General features: G+C 37.8%; 2 protein-coding genes across 4 annotated transcripts; one reads left to right on the top strand and one right to left on the bottom strand.

The window, feature by feature from the left end:
- LOC109233992 (ABC transporter G family member 3-like) lies at positions 1,300 to 12,783 on the top strand. 3 transcript variants are annotated; one of them, XM_019399808.1, is made up of 12 exons: positions 1,301 to 1,489; positions 3,042 to 3,635; positions 3,729 to 3,808; positions 4,476 to 4,762; positions 6,476 to 6,647; positions 7,360 to 7,473; positions 7,806 to 7,934; positions 9,350 to 9,541; positions 9,894 to 9,980; positions 11,646 to 11,918; positions 12,216 to 12,323; positions 12,434 to 12,783. In XM_019399808.1, the coding sequence occupies exons 2-12, from the start codon at positions 3,164 to 3,166 to the stop codon at positions 12,689 to 12,691; spliced, it is 2,172 nt and encodes a 723-aa protein (XP_019255353.1). In that variant the 5' UTR covers positions 1,301 to 1,489; positions 3,042 to 3,163; the 3' UTR covers positions 12,692 to 12,783. The 3 variants fall into 3 exon arrangements, with proteins under 3 accessions (XP_019255355.1, XP_019255353.1, XP_019255354.1); XM_019399809.1 differs by having other exon boundaries at positions 3,039 to 3,635; XM_019399810.1 differs by lacking the exon at positions 9,894 to 9,980 and having other exon boundaries at positions 1,300 to 1,489.
- Positions 14,565 to 17,346, bottom strand: LOC109233991 (elongation factor 1-alpha). Its single transcript, XM_019399807.1, has 3 exons — positions 17,240 to 17,346; positions 15,833 to 16,311; positions 14,565 to 15,757 (listed from the first exon to the last, which is right to left on the bottom strand). The coding sequence occupies exons 2-3, from the start codon at positions 16,292 to 16,294 to the stop codon at positions 14,876 to 14,878; spliced, it is 1,344 nt and encodes a 447-aa protein (XP_019255352.1). The 5' UTR covers positions 16,295 to 16,311; positions 17,240 to 17,346; the 3' UTR covers positions 14,565 to 14,875.

Genomic DNA, 20,590 nt, shown 5'->3' with positions numbered 1-20,590 from the left:
TCGAGGCCAGACCTCGAGGGTCTTCACTCAGACCTTCACCGATTCGAGGATTCCGGCCATCTCCGGCCTTGCTCCGGTGGCTCTTGGTCTTCTGAGCCTGATTCTGACCTCATCCGACTTAGATCGGACATTTTTGAAGCCTTTCTCATTCTAGGGTTCATCTGAAACCTTAACTATCGAGGTTCTCTCCGATTATTTTTAGATATGTTATATGTTTGCAATATTGCTTAAGTTTCTTAAACGTTTTCTCTGATTTTCTTTCAAAAAGTTACTTCTTTTCGATTAGGTTTCTGGAAAAGGTTCTTGAAANCTTTTCACTTAGGGGGTCGTTTGGTAGGATGCATTAGACATGCATTAGCTTTGTGTATTAATAATACATTGTTTGGTAGACATTTTGAACCTATGCATTAGTTATGCAAGCATTAGTTATACATCCTATTTGGTATTAGCCTATGCATAACTAATGCATAGAAAACAATGGTATTAGCAATGCAATGGGTTTTAATGCATGCATTAGCTTAGTGAAAGACAAAATTGTCCTTCAAAATTTATGCTTGATTAAAATATGCTAGTTAGTATATTAATGCAAATTCAAAATAATTCAAATAGTGAGAAATAAAATTAAATTCCTAGTAAATAAATAAATACTTAGCATATTTTCTTTTTTATAAATAAATATTTAATTTTATTTTACAATATTGGTAGACAAATAAAATAAGTTTTTTAAAATTTTTTCATATAAAAATATTTCTCAACATATGTTTCTTTTAAAAAGTTAGAGTGTGGACTAGTTTTGAGGGCATTTTTGTAAACAAATAATTCTTTTAGAAATTGTGCAATACTTTAATACATCAAACCAAACAATGAATAAGAAATATGTCAGCATAACTAATACCAGCATAACTAATGCAAGCATAACTAATACCAACATTACTAATACACTATATTCAGCATTATTCTTATGCACCCTACCAAACGACCCCAAAATGATAAAAGAATAACACAACATTAAAAATATACCACATCCATTAGGAAAAAAGACAATGAAATCATGTAATTGTAGTTGTAACCACAAAGTGATAAGTATTCCACCATAATCCCTAATTAGAAATCTCGGATTATGATATGTAGTCATATTTGTGGGTACTGCATTATCCCCAAATATAAGAATTTTCGACGCAAATAAATTTTTTATTTGTGGGACGATACTGGGTATATTGTTGTTGTTGTTGAATCCAAAAAAACGTAATTAAAAAAGAAAAAAAAGAAGCTAATATTAACAAGAAAAAGAAAAGAAAGAAGAAGGAGCTAAATTTGAAGCGGAAAAAAGGGCTGAAAAGATTCTTTAGATTTAACACTTGAATGTCAAGTTTCATGACAACACTACTCTATTCAGTATTCAGTATTCAGTATTCACTGTCTTCAGTAGCAGCACTCTTCATACTTTTTTTCTCTCTCAACTCTCTCTCTCTCAGTGTTCAGATCTCAGGTTAGTGCTCTTTCTTCTCCCTACTGGTAGTTTCTCTTTTTTCATTTTGGAAGCTCAATCTCGGTCACAGCTTTTGGCCCCTTGGCTGGTTATTATTTCTGCTCCACCTATTTTGCTGTGGTTTAATAGATTCGTGCTTGAATATATTTTTTTGGTGTCGTTTTTGCTTTTACTTTTCTTTATTTCTACTGTGTTTTTGTGGTTGAGCTTTTGGAGTTATATGACTGAAGAGTTTTAAATGTTTGCCAAGTAAATACTGGTAAGTGTTGGTTTGAGCTGAAAAGTTTTGTGCTTTCTGTTCAATTTTAATAGGATATAATAGCATTTCTCTAGAAAAAAGGGGTTCTGTGAATGTTCAGGCTTAAAAAGATTTATACAGGTTCTCTAGGTCTTCTGATCCCTATACCCAGTTACTATTCTGTTTTTTTTTTCTTTTTTTTTTTGAAAATATAGTTGAAAGATTTAACAAATGGAAGCAAAGGATTAAAGCTTAGCTGATATTCTTAGGGGTCGTTTGGTACGCAGTCTAAATTAGCCCAGGATTATAGTCCTGAGATTATAATCCCTAGACTAATTTATCCCACAAAATAATACCATGTTTGATGGGATATCTAGGATTAAGTCTGAGACTAAGTTTGTACTATGTTTGGTTGGCGGGGATAAATTTATATTGTCGGCCAAACATAGTATCAGTTTAATACCACACTTTATCCCACCAGGATAAATTTATACCGTCAGCCAAACATAATATAAATTTAGTACCACACTTTATCCCACCTTATCCCGCATACCAAACGAACCCTAATTTGTATGCACTGACTGTTAAAACATATCTACACAATCAAATCACTTATTAAATAATTAAAGGTGACTCTCTTGATAAATGTTAATTGTTAATCTGGTAAAGATCGTTTTACTATCACATGTTAAAATTCGCTGTAGTGTGGAAAAAACATTTACACTGTCAGGTTATACAACTTAGAAATTCTATTCTTAAACTTACACTAGGTCTCGTGGTTGCCAGAAGTCCTTTTTTAATGGCATTAAGGACTTGTATGTTAGTGTATGATTAAGTGTGATATGCAGAGAACCTCTAGTTTTAAAGAACGCCTAAATTTACCTTTTAAAAATAAATTAACGTATCTGTCCAAGCCCTGGTACTTGTAGTGGTGGGAGGTAGAAGGTACCCTATGAAATTAGTCAAGGTGGGCGCAAGCTGGCTTGGACACCAGGATTATAAAAGAAAAAAAAAAAAAAAAAAGTAAAATAAAAAAATTTAAAGTACTGAAATAAAATTGGTCCAAATAGAGCGGAATGAATATAGAAGATTCATGTAGTTGCACCAACTAGTTTTGGGATGGATGCGTTGGTGATTGAATGATTGATTTAAATTTGAAATAGCTCTTGTTTTTGCAACCGGCTATGAATTCTGTTTGATGCAAAAGAATCTGTATGAAATCCCTTTTGATGCTCAAAGTTGGTCGAAGGTGGTTACTTCTACTGTTGTTGTAACTTCTTCATTTTTTTAAATTTTTACGGTGATTTGTAGCAGGTTATCTATAGGGTAGTTACTTGCTGCTCTGTCAAGGGGCTCAAAGAATACTTGCGAAAAATACTTGCAGTTCGGAGTGCCATTTTTCCAATAGTTGAGCAGAATTAGAGAATTGAAAAGAAATGGAAGAAATACAGTCCCAATCAGATCATTACAGGTCTTCATCTTCTTCAGCAAGTAGTCCAGCGAGTAGGGTGCCATCAAGTAATTTCTTCTACTTGAGGAAACCTGGTTCACTTAGACAACCAATTTCATTTGAAGATTCACCTGATTGGGAAGACACGGATATTGAGGTCAAAGTGGACGAAGGAGGCGACTCCATCAATGCTGCAACTACACCAGCCTCACCTTCCCTGTCAAAGATTAATAGTGGTTCATTGCCGTCTCCACCTTTACCAGAGGGGGCAGTTATTACAAGAAAAATTGCTGGGGCATCGATTGCCTGGAAAGACTTGACTGTTTCTATAAAGGGAAAAAGAAGATACTCTGACAAGGTGGTCAAGAGTTCGAATGGTTATGCGTTGCCCGGAACAATGACTGTAATTATGGGACCTGCCAAGTCAGGGAAATCAACGCTCTTGAGAGCCCTTGCAGGTTTGTGTTGTATAGGCAAACATCTATTTACTTTGACTGCCTATATCAATCCGTATGAATTGTTCATAACCCATTTTGGTTTCTCTTCCTTAGGAAGGTTGCCTGATTCAGCCAGAATGTATGGTGAGGTTTTTGTAAATGGGACAAAAATGCGCATGCCTTATGGTTCCTATGTAAGTATGTTTTCGTCACATGTACTCGAGTTGCTGTTCACAGTAGGCAAAAGCCTGTCCATGGTTATTGTTTAATATCCTATGTGGAACCTACTTTTACATTGTAATTTGTGCGGTTTGCTTTTCTTGCTGTGTAAAAGTTCAACATGTCTGTACATGATTAGGGTGTGCGCTCATTTACTACAACCTATACCCTCAACCAAAGTTGGACTCTAATAAGAACTAGAATAGGATTCTCATGTGACAACCCTGATGGCCTGCAATAGTAGCATTTGACTGAATGTTGGAAGAACACCCTCCATCCCATCATTGTAGATACTGTTTTAATAGTGAGAAGTGGGCTTTTTTTTCCTTGCTGAATTAGTAGTTGCCCAAATGAATTGAGTGTGTGAAGCCACATTTGTTCCTAACCTTCAGATGGAAATTCTCTTATCACAACCACCAGTCCTTGCTCAGGGTGTTTAAAATCTGCATTATACCCATGTTGGAGAAAACCTAGTAGAATCTTCTCATATGCTCTCCATACACAACCCAAACAGTAGCTCATAAGTCATTATTATAATGGTGAGTAGCTTAATAAAAATGTAATGCAGTATTATTATGGAACGATACAACAGCATTATTTTATCAGCTTTGCCTTTTGATAAGGAACTTCTTTCGTCTGCAGGGATTTGTTGACAGAGAAACTACTCTTATTGGAACGTTGACAGTGCGTGAATTCCTCTATTACTCAGCATTGCTTCAGCTTCCTGGTTTCCTTTGTCAGAAAAGGAGCGTGGTGGAGGACGCTATTGATTCTATGTCACTGGGAGATTACGCTAATAAACTTATAGGTGGCCACTGCTACATGAAAGGTCTTCGAAGGGGCGAGAGAAGGCGTGTCAGCATTGCAAGGGAACTTGTTATGAGACCACACATATTATTTATAGACGAACCCCTTTATCGACTTGACAGGTTTAGTTGTTAGACCAACTTTATACTAACCTATTCACCGTTGGTAACTGCACTAAATAATCTTCTCCATGTGTAGATCTGAATTAAAGTAGCAAAGAGAGCTGTCAGATTGTGTAGTGTGCTATACCTTTTTGGTAGCCACAAAATCCAATCTTTAACGTATTCTATCTTCTCTATGTTATAGTTTAGGCATTTTACAGCTGTCTTCTCTAATATGTCATGGATTAAATGGGCAAATATTGGCTGGTCTTATATGTACATTTGCTGTGGCAGATAAAAAGATTGAGTTTCCTATTGAAGTATCTGAGTAGAGTTGGTCCGATGGAAAATATCAAATCGAGCTTCCAATTCCAAATTTTAATGAATTTGACTTATATGAAGCTTGTTAACAGTTGGGAACATTTCAGATGGATAGTCTGTGGCACAAAAAAGTAGGCATACTGTATTTTAAACTCATATCATAAGAGGCGTTTTGTTCATCTACTTTAGATAGCATGTAGGAAAACAAAGTATCAAATATGTGGCTGTTTTGGTATGTTCCAAGTCTGTTCCCAGTAGGAAAATTTGAACTTCCTGTGGCCTGTAAATCTGCTACCTAGGCCAAGGAGCTCTCATTGACAACCTGTCTTAGCAGTTTTAGGACCTTTTGTTATATTTCTTGTTGCCATTTTTGTCTTCTGAGATTATTGGACTAGAACTTAAACCAACATAAAAAATCTAAGAATTAAGAAACTAATCAGTGATAAAAGTTTTTTTTTTAATGTCGATCATTCTTTAGCTGTTATAGCTCTTGCCTAAAGAGGTAAGCAGGTCACAATAGGCTGCCTCAAATATATCTGTTAGTGTGACTTGTAAACTATTCTTTTCTTTTAAAATTCCCCCCTAAATAGAACAAATTCACACATACTACTTAATGGCATGACAACCCTAACAGATCTGATCATTGACAGAAGATACAGGAGTGACCTACCTAAGAGAGAATGCAAGATGACTTCGCCCTATCACTTTAAGGACCGCATGAAAAAAATATCCCATAGCTTTGGAGTACTTTAGGAATTTGAGGTACTGCTTGCTAGGGCAAGCTATGTTTGCAGGAGAAGTGGATCGAAATGCTATGCATGATATAATAGGGTTTGTTTGTGCATTGATCAGGTGCTTTTGAAGTGTTATGAACAGAAGTGCAAGTTTTTGAATTCCAAGAATCTTCTGACAGTAATGCTTGAAAAGGTCAATAGTAAAAAGTTTGTAAACATTTTAGCGGTAATGATGCTAATTTCAAAAGACTACAAGATGGAATCTACGACTGCTAGATTTCTACATGGAGGCCAATAGTTTCGCAATCATCCATTTTAAAAAAAAATGCAACCCGTTGCTTTTGTTCAATGGTTCGTGAAATTCTTTTTTGTCATACATAGAAGCATCGATGTAGGAGTTGACGGAGATATGGTTGATGGTGACTGCATTTCTTTTTTCCATCTGACAGGGTCAAAATTGATAACTTTCTGGAATAGTGGAAATAATTATGGGGTCTTCAATCAAATGAATGTCCTATTATGCTTCTCTCTAAAGTTTCTCTTCCTTCCTATCAATTATCCCAGTATAATCTTGTGATTCATTATGGTTGAGACTTGGTGTTTTAGGCCCTTCGCTGTATTATATATGTTTTTAATGCATCCTCTTAGTTACTGAAGTGTAATCAATTGTCATGATCAGTGTTTCTGCACTTCTGATGATGGTTACACTGAAGAAGCTCGCAAGTACTGGCTGCACTCTGATATTCACCATGTACCAAAGCAGTACTGAAGTTTTTGGCCTTTTTGACCGCATTTGCCTCCTCTCAAATGGAAATACGCTGTTTTTTGGGGAAACATTGGCTTGCTTGCAGGTAATATATCTGAGTATGCTTCCACACACTATATCCTTCTTGTACAGCTTCTCTTATTAGCGATCAGGAGTGCATCAAATAGAAGAATAATATACTAATTGATATACATTGGTGCTGTGATGGGCTTTGGTTACTCTTTTCTTGTATGTAATCCTCCCAGACAGTTGAGGGGTGTGGCTTATTGAAAACATAGAAGCGAAATGCTTAATTCAGATGACACGCTCTACTATAGGATAGAAGTGGCCCTGTAGTTGAAGCATAAATGCTTTATGGATTACTGTTCATTCAAGGGTGCTAATTATTTGAAGTGCATAGGTACTCATAGCTAGGGTGGTTACATTCTTGTTGCCTGCTTCTCTTACAATTGAGCTGTGGATACAATGTTGTTTCTGCTGAACTTATTTTGTAACACTGAGCATCTGGATTTTAGTAGTCCAAAAGTGGGTCGCATACAAGCATCTGCCAGTTAAAACTTCCTATGTCTCATTATACAGTTGCATTATCAATCGGAGGAAATAATATGTTTGAAATATTGGGGCCAGACTTTCCCAAGGGCTTATATTTCAGAATCATAGGGTTTTGGGGGAAAGAAGCAAATGAGTTTATTTTTTATTGGGTGTGGGAGTGGGTGGGGAACCTGTGTTTTCTTAATCCACATTATTTTCTTGGTACGGATAACTTTCAGAGACTGACATATTATTTATTGATGAAGCACTTTTCAAATGCTGGTTTTCCTTGCCCAATCATGCAAAGTCCTTCGGATCATTTCTTGCGTGCCATAAACACAGAGTTCGACAGGATTATTGCAATGTGCAAAAGTTGGCAGGTAATTGCATGAAACTATTTGAACTTTTCTACTTTGTTGCTTTAGCAACTCAAACTCAATTATACTGATTGTTGTTGGTTTGTTAGCTATAATATCAAATAGAAGAATTTTACCAGTTGTACCGTTCTACTTTTGTGGAGTTTACTGCCATCATTCTTCAAGACTCACTCATGCTGCTGTTTCTGTTGTTTTAGAGTCAATTCTTCAAAAAAAGGAATAGGTGATCATTTCAGGCAAGCTACTATAAGAGTGTCCAACCAGCCCTCAAGAAAAAGAAAAGAAAAAGAATTTTTAGTCTTCCTTTAAGTTTGTTGCACTTGTTGTCTGGACAGGATGACCATGGAGACTTGTCAGCGGTGAACATGGATACTGCTGTTGCTATACGTACCCTTGAAGCAACCTATAGATCATCGGCAGATGCCACTGCTCTCGAGACAATGATAGTGAAGCTCACTGAGAAGGTAGGATTTTACTGGAGATCTGATATCTGCCACTATGAACTTCGCTCAAAATTTAAATACTCCTACCTATGAAGTATAAATACATATCTGGAAAACTAACATATTTAACTCATTCAGTTGACAATGAAATTATGCACATTATGTAAAACAGTTACTCCTTTTGTTTCATATATTTCCTTATTAGTCCAGTCCAAAAAGTATGGCACCTTTCTATATCTCGAAACAATTTAAGTGTAAATTTTTTGTAGCTGACATTGTATTGATTGATGAGACGCGAGGCGACGTTAACGCGAGATTAGAGATGTGGAGGCAGGCCCTGGAGTCTAAAGGTTTCAAGTTGAGTAGGACTAAGTCGGAATATCGAGAAAGTTTTAAGTACCTTGGGTCTATTATACAGGGAGATGGGGGGATCGACGAAGATGTCACGCATCGTGTTGGGGCGGGATGGATGGAATGGAGACTTCCTTCCGGTGTCTTGTGTGATAAGAAGGTCCCAGCAAAACTCAAAGGTAACTTTTACGGGGCGGTAGTCAGGCGACTATGTTGTATGGAGGTGAATGTTGGCCAGTCAAGAGCTCCCATGTCCAGAAGATGAAAGTAGCAGAGATGAGGATGTTGAGATGATGTGCGAGCATACAAGGTTAGATAGGATTCGGAATGAAGTTATTCGAGACAAGGTGAGTGTGACCCCAATTGAGGACAAGATGCGGGAAACACGGCTTAGATGATTTGGACATGTGAGGAGGCGGAGCACAGACACTCCGGTCAGGAGGTGTAAGAGGTTGACATTGGAAGGCTTAAGGAGAGGTAGAGGTAGGCTGAAGAAGAATTGGGGTGAGGTGATTAGACAAGACATGGCGCGGCTTCAGCTGACCGAGGACATGACCCTTGATACGAAGGTGTGGAGGTCGAAAAATAGAGTAGTAGGGTAGTTAGTTTAGTGTTCTCCCTGTCATACCGGCAGTATTAGCTTGTACTTTAGTATTCTGTTGGCATTAGATTTCTATGACTACCAATCATTTCTTTCATTGCGGTCTCCTGATTATTTGGTTGTTATTTATGCTTCTTTTACATGGCTTCTCTCTGTTGTGATTCTTGATTTTCTCTTCTATAATGTGGTGCTTATGCTTCTTTGAGCCGAAGGTCTATTGGAAACAGCCTCTCTACCTCCACAAGGTAGGGGTAAGGTTGCGTACACACTACCCTCCCCAAACCCCACTATGTGGGATTATACTGATCTGTTGTTATTGTTGTTGTTGTAATTTAAGTGTAAATTTTCCATCTTACCCATAATGGCATACTTCATTTTTTTTTTTATTGTTCATAATGGCATGCTTTTATAGCCACACAAATGACATGGCAGGTTTAGCACTTAACTTCAATATACTCTCTGATTTCTTGCTATTGTTGCACAGGAAGGTCCATCTCTCAAAAGCAAGGGCATGGTAGGCAACATATTGCGAGTTGCTGTGTTGACTTGGAGATCCTTATTGATTATGTCAAGGGAGTGGAAATATTATTGGCTTAGGTTGATTCTCTATATGCTTCTCGCACTTTGCATTGGCACTGTATTTTCTGGATTGGGGCATTCCTTATCATCTGTTGTGGTAAGCTAATAATATTCAAAACATTAGATATGTCCGTTTCTCCTTTTGTTTTTCCTGCTTCAGTGGTGCGTTATATGATATATATAGGCATGTCATCTTCCGAGAAGCTTGGCTACCTAAAATATTATCTTTTGTTTGCCAATGCAACTTCCATTTCTATATGTCTTACTGAAACATATAATCTTATGTAGTCCAAAAAATGCATGTATTTCTCCAAAACCACGTTTACTTGTTCATTTATGGACTGAGCTTCTCCATTATACTGTTAGATGTTCTGCTCATGATAACTTTTTGCTATTCATTTTTTTCTTATTTTTCTAATTTGAACTTTGACATCGTTATTGCCATGCAGACAAGAGTAGCTGCAATTTTTGTATTTGTTTCATTCACCTCTCTATTGAGCATTGCCAGTGTACCTGCACAAATGAAAGAAATCAAGGTGATTCAAATAACTTTTCCGTGTTTCTTTTGGATGGCACACCAGGATACATAGAACTTATTGCACATATACTGATTTCTTGTTGGAAATGAATACGAGAAATGCATGTCTTCTGAACATAAGGGGCTGCGTGATAGGGGAGCTGTAGACTGTAATTATCCTCTTGTGGTCCTTACTCCTTAGTAGGCCATTGCCATTTTCGTCAAGACAAGTAATTTTTTATTCAGTTCCTTCTTCAATTCCCTGGAATTTCAAGTTCAATATTACAGCCCCAACACTATAGTTATCTTTTATTTCTGTGTTTCAATTTCTGTATCCGAAATGCTAGAGGTTATTTTCCACTATTTCTATCATCTTTATGCAAACTAAATGATCGCTTAAAGTTGTGAAGTTATGAGCTCCAGTGATATACTTGTATAAGATTTTAGGGGAATAATATCAAGAAATATTTGCTTGAAGGTTTTCGACTAAAAATTTCAGAACTAGGATTCTCCGCCCAGGTGAAGTATCTCCATATATTCATATAACAATATAAACTTTCCCGGCATGTTGCTTCAAGTCAATTTCCTGGCTAAAATTCATCAGGCCAAACAAGAATGCTTTTGAACTTGCATCCCTAAAGCAGCTAGAATAGTATGGTAGCGGTGTCAAAATTTAAAGAGTACAAATGCATAGATCACTTTAACCAGATCATATTTTACAAAAATACAATTCAGATACAGTACTCAATTCTCCGCGACGAGCTTTCATCCTTTGAAATGTGTCCATAACAGACTCAGTAAAAATATTGCTAAATATTTTTTTTTCTGTATAAGACACCAAACATTCACTCAATAGCTCATCATCCGTTCGATTCCATAAGTCTGCTTTGATCAATTTCATGGCCTGTCAGTTTGTTCGATTACTCCTTTACAGGTAAGAAGTTGGTAGATTCGAATTGTTTATTCTTGGCGGTGGCATGCACATTAATAATGGATGGTGGCTTGGTTGGTTTAGTTAATACATTTTCGGTAAACCGACGAAGGTTCAAGGCCTGCTGCCTGCTGGTTCCTATATTTTTCCAGAAGAATGCTAAAAAATTAAGAAAAGAAAACCGTTAATCTAGCGAGGATTCAAACGCTTGACTCACAAGTAGAAATTGGAGCATTTCACCAGCGGGCCACCATAGCTCTTATGTTAAGTGGTGGCGTTTAGTTATATTTAGAAATATTTTCTTTTGCAGATTATTTACATGTATATAAATGAATAAAATTTCTGGCCAAATGGTGTCGGATGACACCACTCGGCTCAACGTGCCTTCGCCCCTGAATACTATACCTTCATTTCCATGTAGTATATTCATGGAAACATTGCTTTCATGTGAGTTGTATCACACACATGCATTGTGTGGATTAATAATCTAATCATGTACTAATGAGACTCAGCTCAATTAGTAAAGCCAAAGGCCTTGTGGCATTAAGGTCTTAACTATTCTCCCTGGAAGCAGGATAATTAGTACAGTGCATATCTAACCTGTCCTTCAATTGAACTAAACACTTTTTACTTGTTTTGTATAAGTTTGGTTTTGTTTTTCATCCTGATGTAGGGCAGTTTGTACTTTGGTCATCCAGCTCAAAAGAAAGGAAACAAGCAAAAAGCTAATCAAGTTGTTTCCATTATATGCAGATGTATGCCTGCGAAGAATCAAACCTGCATTCTGGGGCATCTCTTTTCCTACTTGGGCAACTTTTTGCCAGCATTCCTTTCTTGTTTCTCATCTCCATTTCGTCAAGTCTCGTCTTCTATTTTCTTGTTGGGCTGCGGGATGAGTTCAGCTTGCTAATGTATTTCGTGCTGAATTTCTTCACATGTCTATTGGTAAATGAAGGATTGGTACTGGCTGTTACTTCCATTTGGCAAGATATCTTCTGGAGCATCTTAACTTTGGTGGCCATACATGTGAGTTCCATCTCAAAACTTAATATATTGAAGACATTATTTACCTGGAATGAAGTTTACATATTTCAGTGATGGAAGCTGTATGAGTTTCTACTACGTTATAAGGTTCTATGTCCTGACAAGGGAATCGGGGGAGTTGGATCTCTCTGAAGTTATTGCTTTTGCGTTTACTGATGTATAGGGTTCTTATACTTGAGATCTTTCCTTTTTTCCATCTGTTAAAGAGAGATCTTTCCCTTTCTAGGATGTATTTGATTTCACATCTGGCTTCTTTCAAATGTATCTGGTGTATTTCAGGTGATAATGATTCTTTCCGCTGGCTTTTTAAGAATCAGAAGTGCTTTGCCTGGACCAGTTTGGATGTACCCCGTTTCGTATTTAGCTTTTCATACTTACTCTATCCAGGTAAGTTTGATATCGGCTGAATAGTTGGCTATAAATTCTTTCAAATGCATGTACTTGATCATCAGTTGGTCATCTCTTTTGTATATCTAAGATCTGTATCTTTGTTTCAGGGACTCTTGGAGAACGAGTACATTGAAACCTCTTTCGCAGTTGGTCAGGTGAGGACCATATCTGGAAATCAAGCTTTGCAAAATTTATACGACATATCTACTAACAGCAACTCTAAGTGGAAAAATCTATTAGTATTGTTTCTTATGGCCGTCGCATACAGAGTTCTTGTTTTTGTTTTGCTCAAGTTTTGTGTCAGGAAAAACATCTTTGTCCGCAAACTGTTTCTATGTAACCAAAACACAAGGAATCCAAGATAAATACTATACTGCTCCCAACTATTGGCTTCAGTTTGTTGTTTCATAGCTTATACAATGTTGAAGTAACTATTGTTCACCATATCCCTTGGTTCTCCTGTGCATTCAACCAGTCAGTAATGCCTTGTTGTTAACTTTGAGCTCATGCCAGGATTTAGAATTATTATGCATATACTTATAGTGATGAGGAACAGTCAGAATAATTTGTCTTCATTTCCCCTAAGAATTTTCCTACCTAGTTCTGCCCCCAGAACACAAAAATCATACTTAGTTGTGAGTCACAACTTGTGACTACCTAACTGTTATGCTGTAGCCTGCTACTTTGGGAAAACAAATTCAACCGTTCACTCCTAAACAGTTCGTGCATAAGTATTGTGTTCTGATCTAAGAACAAAAACAATCTTGATGATTTTTGAACTATCACAAGGTTGAATTTTTTTGTTACTCAACTCATGGGGCTCTAACAAGCTAGGCTTGTAGTTAGACCAGGTTTGTTGTAATCCGGCTACATGAATACATTCTCTCAACAAGCTATTCAGGATTAGTACTCAACTGCAACTTCTAGGGGTCGTTTGATGTATCGCATTAAAGATATATCCTAGCATGAAATTCCACGTAAGTTATATACAATGTTTGGTTGGTCGTACAGGAAAAAAATAATTGTCGCGTAACCCAATACAGCATGTGGTTGGCCTCATTCTGAACTCCATATTGCTAATACGTGCATAAGTTTTATAAGAAAATGTGTATATTTTCAACATAATAGAACGTCAAATAAGAATACATGTATTGTATTTGCATTACATATATAAGGGTAACTAAAGACCCCCCAATAAATGAAAAAGAAACCCATAGCAATCCCTACATAAGAATTCTTATACGTGATTATGCACACTAACAAACTTCATTATGTTATCACTTTGTTTTTACTTCACCATCCAGTTTCAACTATTCTTTTGAGGTAAAAACCATCTTGGAGTTACTCCATTATTCTTGAGGCTTATTTTATATGTTACTTAAGGTCAATAGCCTCAATTCAAAATCCAGAAAAGATGCTCGAGCCACACACACGTTAAGCATTGGACTATGCTAAAGAAAGAGAGTTACACCTTTTTCGTACTTGGTCCAAATCTCATAGATTTAATTCTCTTAATCTGGTTATCTCCAAGACCTTCCTTTGCTAGTTGTAAACAGAAATACATATGGCTCTCGTAGGTCAAATGAAAGAGCACAACACTGGTAGCTTCAATGCTAAGCTATTGGTCATATGGGGAATATATATATATATATATATATATATATATATATATATATATTCATGAACTCTTTTTTTGGGTCCAACTGAAAAGAATTTATTCAACCAAATAAATATATTTCCTATTCTCGATTGCATTATACAAGGATATCTGAGCCACACTGTTAACTGAAACTGCAGATGCATATCCATAATTTAATTGCCTGACCTTGAACCCTTAAACAGAAGACCGATCAAATAGCCGAGGAATTTACTTAAATTTGATTTCACGGATTCCAACAAGAAAAAAATTTCTATTGGCAATGAAGATCTCCAGAACATATTCGGGGAAGAGAGAGAAAACAAGAAAAGACAAATTAGCAAAAGAAAAAGACAATACAAGAGATGAATCTCACGGCATTATACCTGAGATTATAGAGAATTAGACCCTACTCAATTAAGGAACTAAAGTTTGATTGAGAGCACCAACACCTGGGGCTAGAGTTCCAATCTATCATGACTGAGCTCCCTTCCAATTACAGGACACTCTAAGGAAGGTAACAAGTTAAACCAAGATCCAAGAGAAAGCAAGTACCTGTAAAGCTATAGATATAAAACTACCAGACAATAGAAATAAGAAGACATGTTCAACACAAAAATAAATAACTTTGAAATAAGTATCTTAAGCAATAACAAACAAAACTTCCGAGCCACCTTGGAAAACCAAGGCACCTCAAAAGAAAATGCAGACAGACTCAACAAAGTTTTTCTCGCCACCGCCTGTCAAGCACCCAACTCTGGGAGCGGATACCAGTCATACAAGGCAGAAAACTAGAACCTAAGAACCACATTAAAGACGGAACAAAAACATCACAAGCAGAGAAAACAATGTCTCCATAACACACTTTATTGTAGTAGATATCACGAGTACCACCAGAATTGAACTGCAACATTCATTTCTTCTTCTGAGCAGCCTTGGTGACCTTGGCACCAGTTGGGTCCTTCTTGTCAACGCTCTTGATAACACCAACAGCAACAGTCTGACGCATGTCCCTCACAGCAAAACGTCCCAATGGTGGGTACTCAGAGAAGGTCTCAACAACCATGGGCTTGGTGGGAAGCATCTTAACCATACCAGCATCACCATTCTTCAAAAACTTGGGCTCCTTCTCAATCTCCTTACCAGAACGCCTGTCGATCTTGGTCAAAATTTCTGCAAACTTGACAGCAATGTGGGAGGTGTGGCAGTCAAGCACTGGAGCATATCCATTTCCAATCTGTCCTGGATGGTTCATGATGATGACTTGGGAGGTAAAGCTGGCAGCACCCTTAGCTGGGTCATCCTTGGAGTTGGAAGCAACATACCCACGCTTGAGATCCTTAACAGCAACGTTCTTGACATTGAATCCAACATTGTCACCGGGAAGTGCCTCCTGAAGAGCTTCGTGGTGCATCTCAACAGATTTAACTTCAGTAGTCAGACCAGTGGGACCAAAAGTCACAACCATACCAGGCTTGATGACACCAGTTTCCACACGACCAACAGGGACAGTACCGATACCACCAATCTTGTAGACATCCTGAAGTGGGAGCCTGAGGGGCTTGTCTGAGGGCCTCTTGGGCTCATTAATCTGGTCAAGAGCCTCAAGAAGAGTTGGGCCCTTGTACCAGTCAAGGTTGGTTGATCTTTCGATCATGTTATCACCCTCGAAACCAGAGATGGGGACAAAGGGGATTTTGTCAGGGTTGTATCCTACCTTCTTGAGGTAGGAAGAAACCTCCTTCACGATTTCATCGTACCTAGCCTTGGAGTACTTGGGGGTGGTAGCATCCATCTGCACAAGGAATAAAGCTGGTTAGCAAACACAGAGCAATCTTCAATTACAAAGCCACTAAACATATAAGCAAACCTTGTTACAGCAGCAAATCATTTGCTTCACACCAAGGGTGAAAGCAAGCAATGCATGTTCACGGGTCTGTCCATCCTTAGAGATACCAGCTTCAAAACCACCAGTGGTGGAGTCAATAATCAGGACAGCACAGTCAGCTTGGGAGGTACCAGTAATCATATTCTTGATGAAGTCCCTGTGTCCAGGAGCATCAATCACAGTGCAGTAGTACTTGGTGGTCTCAAACTTCCACAAGGCAATATCAATGGTGATACCACGCTCACGCTCAGCCTTGAGCTTGTCAAGCACCCAGGCATACTTGAATGACCTCTTGTTCATCTCAGCAGCTTCTTTCTCAAACCTCTCAATGACACGCTTGTCAATACCACCAAGCTTGTAGATCAAGTGACCAGTGGTAGTCGACTTACCAGAGTCGACATGGCCAATGACCACAATGTTGATGTGAAATTTCTCTTTACCCATGTTGATTGTAAAAAAGACTGCAATAATAAAGTCTCCAAGTCAATACACACATAAAAAACAGGTATAACATGTCCAAAGCAGCTAAAAAATAATGTGTTCTGTATCCACAACAATCCAACAACTCACACAGAAAAAAGGCAAACATACACTTCAGGAACCAAGAACCAATAATATAGGATGTTGGGTCAAAAATTAATTAGCAAAAAGAATCTCTACTAAGAGATAATAAGAACTAGAGAATATAGTAGTATAAAACACAATGGAAGAATGATCTAGTTAGTTCTTTGGCTATGAATTTAACACAATTTAAAATATTTTCAATTATAAAAACTACTATGACATCAGTTTTATGTGGTCATTAAGTAAAAATTTGATTACTGGTAACCATACCCAGTGTTTACACCATTCCATATTAATTTATGGTTTTAAGTAATAAATTAAGTAAACATGTGTATTTATTAACCACAGATTAGTGAAAAAGAGTGAATGTGAAGACACGTCATATGTCATTGGAACACCAGGTGTCAGTAACTCTTTAATCCATGAATCATAAACAGATCATACGTGCACAGCAAAAGCATGACAAATCTAGACAGATATTACTAATGATCATCAAAATCAAGCCGGTGATAAAGTCTATTAAGCAATTTCAATTATCGAGTTGAGATTTATGGTGAAAAAATAAACCAAAACAGCTTACTAAACATCAAAACTTACTAGCTAATCAATGATCTATTGAATCTGATAATGCTCAACACATCAAACTCAAAGAATGTGTAGTCTAGATCACCAATCATACAACATGCGTATTTTTTTAATTAAAATAGTAATCGTATAGACATACATATGAAGATATCATCAAACAGGTATGAACGAATCAGATCAATCAAAGCTAATAACAAGTCTATAGAAATTGAAGAGAAACGAAAGACGATTAGATCTAACCTTAAAAGCAAATATAGATCTGTTGCCGCACAGCAGAAGGAGAAGCGAAAATGAATGAGAGTACTAGGGTTTCCGGGAGGGTTATTGGGGTCTATTTATAGGCGAAGGATGAGTGGAGCTAGGGCTTCTCTTAGTGCCGCACTTTAGTCGTTTTACCTAATTACCCCTCAGATCTTTTTTCTTTCTTGTACCTAATGATCAACGGCGGCGGCCTAGTTTTTTGTTTCCACATTTTCTTTTTCTCTTTTCCACATTTTTTTTACACATCATGTTCGAGCTAGTTTCCGTCACCTCAACTATTTCAATAATTACTTACCCCGCTAGCACATATTAATTTACTACTATTATTTAACCAGATAAGAATAAATCACCAAAAAGAATATATTTGTTAAGTTACGATTATCCTTTCACTATATGAATTTCATTGTTCACTAAATCACATTCTTGAATATTATTATTTCATATTTTCTAGACCACTAAAAAAAGTTTATTTACATAATTAGATTACTATGTAAAAATATAATTTACTCGTGTACCACTTCTATAAATTACACATTCTTTTACTAGGTTACTTACTTCATGTGTTATATATACACGTATTATTCCATCTATTCCAATATTATATGATCCATGTTTTTTTAAGTTTCTTTCGTAAAGAATGACTTCTTTCTAATTATTCTAGAACAGGCCTTGTTGGCTCATACACTCTCTTTGCCAGGATATTTTTTATGTATATATGTAAAAAATAATTATGAATATATAATATAATATTGAATTGTGTTTTCGTAACGTTTGAAATGTAACGGCAACACAATGAGAAAGCTGTTTTATTTGCTTTTTATTCGCCGACCGTCCCATTAGCCATCCACCAATGAGAGTTTGACGCTTACAGCATCAGGTCTCGAACGCAATTGATCAAATTTGCTTGGCCTCCAAGCCAAAACATTGCGTCCTAGCATTACATTCTACGTACACATTTTGCTTTTCATGCCATTATTATGATGTCGACATCTACAGACAATTTCGTAGTACTAATATATTATTGCAAACACAAGGGTTTTTTTTTTTTTTTTTTTTTGTAAACATAATAATTTGTTAGTGGGATAACAACAATCAAGAGATTATCAAAATTCAAATTCGTGCTACAATAAGTACAGTCTCTTGCACTATCCCTTAGCTAGGGACAATTTTCATAATCATGTTATTCGTGTTAGTTTGCGCATACTTTAATTGTTTTGTGGGTTACATGGTACTTTCTATCGGTACAAAGACCACTCGACTATTTCATGAGGTACGTATTACTTCTCTCGCCAATAAAGTACGAGAAAATTCGGTTCACCAAGACTTTAGACAAATGAGACAAAAGTAGTAAGTATTTTTTATCTCTGTTGAAATCAACATGAGACCTGTTACGCGGCGCTTTCCTGAGATTCCTTGGAAGGGCGACGTAAGGCTAAGCAACTTATGTCAGTGCAGTTACTATCTGCCAATTAAGGTCCCCTCTTTACGCTAGACGAGATTGCCAGTGTCGTACGGGAAAACCAATGTCAAGAGCAATTGAGAGAACAAAAATGAGAATTGAGAATGAAAGAAAGCTTGATTGCATTAGTGAAAGCTATTACAGAAAAGCAACGCGGTGTCGAGGGGGAGAGACACTAGTATAGAGAATTGTTTGCTCGCTAGAAAGTTTGATTGCTTGATCCTCCCTAATAATGCTTAAAAAAAATAAACCAAAGTTACAAGAATAGACTTGACTAAGGTAGAGAAATATAATGGAAGTACATGAAATAAAACTACTCTATATTTACAATGAAAATGACTTAGTTTTCTACAAGGCAGAAACATGTCCGTTGTCAGCAACATTGTCTTTGGCATCACGGTCTGTGCGCGCGGCGTTGTCTGCGCATGCGGCGCTGTTGGCATCTGCCTGCGGCTGGGCGCTGGCGAGGGATATCGGTGGGGCGACAGAGGCACATGCGCGCTTGTCACTTGGCGCAGCCAAGAACCACGGGGCCGTCCGTGGCGCTAGGCGTTGAGAGGCTTGCTAAGACGCCATGGGACGCGCCCAAGGGTCATGGGGCATGGCTGGAAAGCCGCCCATGACATTCTCCCCCATCTGAGCTGGCGACGTCCTCGGCGCCTTACTTGCAAGATAATCATCAATTAGGCTCTTGTAGGCTTTGCAGTTTGTTCCCCTCTCCCAAGTATTCTCCTCTACATCACAACCCTGCCATTTCACCAAGAACTCTTGGTGATCTTTCCTTGAGGCATGAATCACTCTATCATCAAGGATAGCTTCAACACGCCTTTTTCCGGTTAAATTGGGGCCTCGAATACTGGGTTTGTGAGCTGGCTCCGTGAAGGATCCTCTGTGTCTTCCTGAAAAGGTTTCAGCAGGCTGACATGGAAGACGGGATGAATTTTCCACCAAGCTGGGGTATCCACCCGGTATGCAACTTTCCCAATGCGCCTTTTAATGGACAAGGGTCCAATGTATTTTAGCAACAGGCGAGGGTCATGGACCCCGGCGAACAAGTACCGCTTTGGGATTTTCACCATCATTTTGTCTCCTACTTGGTATTCAACAAAGCGACGATTCTGATCAGCATGCCTCTTCATGCGCTTTTGAGCTTTGACAAGACAGCTTTGCACTATCTCCAAATTTCGCTTCCATTCTTTGGAGAAGCTAGTAGCTCAAGGAGATTTAGACATGTTTGGTGCATTCACGGTGTGTGGGAGTAGCGGTTGCTGTCCGGTAACAATTTCAAAAGCGCTTTTGTTTGTACTAGAGCTAATTTGTGAATTGAAACACAGTTGAGCATCATCTCGAAGCTTGACCCAATTCTTATGTGATCCGGTTACAAAGCGGTGGAGATATTCCTCCAACATACCATTGAACCGCTCCGTCTGGCCATCAGATTGCGGATAAAAACTTTAGCTGTGACTCAATTTTGACCCAAGGCTCTTAAAGAGTTGGGTCCAAAAGTTGCTAGTGAAGCATGAGTCGCGATCACTAACAATGTCTTTGGGCAGGCCCAAATATTTGACGACATGAGAGAAGAAGAGTTGAGGTGTATCTTCTGCTGATATATATTTTGGGGCTGCTATAAAGGTAGCATACTTGGAAAACCTATCCACCACAACCAAGATAGTTGTGAGATCTCCTACCTTGGGCAATCCGGTGATGAAATCCAAGGAAACGCTCTCCCAAGGTCTCTTTGGGACAGCTAGTGGTTCCAAGAGTCCCGCTTGTGTCAAGCGTCCGACTTGTCCTTCTGGCATACTAGACAAGTCTTCACATACTGAGCGACGTCATCGGCCATTTGAGGCCAATAATATACACGGCAAAGT

This window comes from Nicotiana attenuata, chromosome 11 (assembly GCF_001879085.1).
Source record: "Nicotiana attenuata strain UT chromosome 11, NIATTr2, whole genome shotgun sequence".
In the NCBI taxonomy this organism is placed as follows: Eukaryota; Viridiplantae; Streptophyta; class Magnoliopsida; order Solanales; family Solanaceae; genus Nicotiana; species Nicotiana attenuata.
The sequence above is the reverse complement of the archived record's forward strand: the minus strand, read 5'-3'. Positions and strand labels throughout refer to the sequence as shown.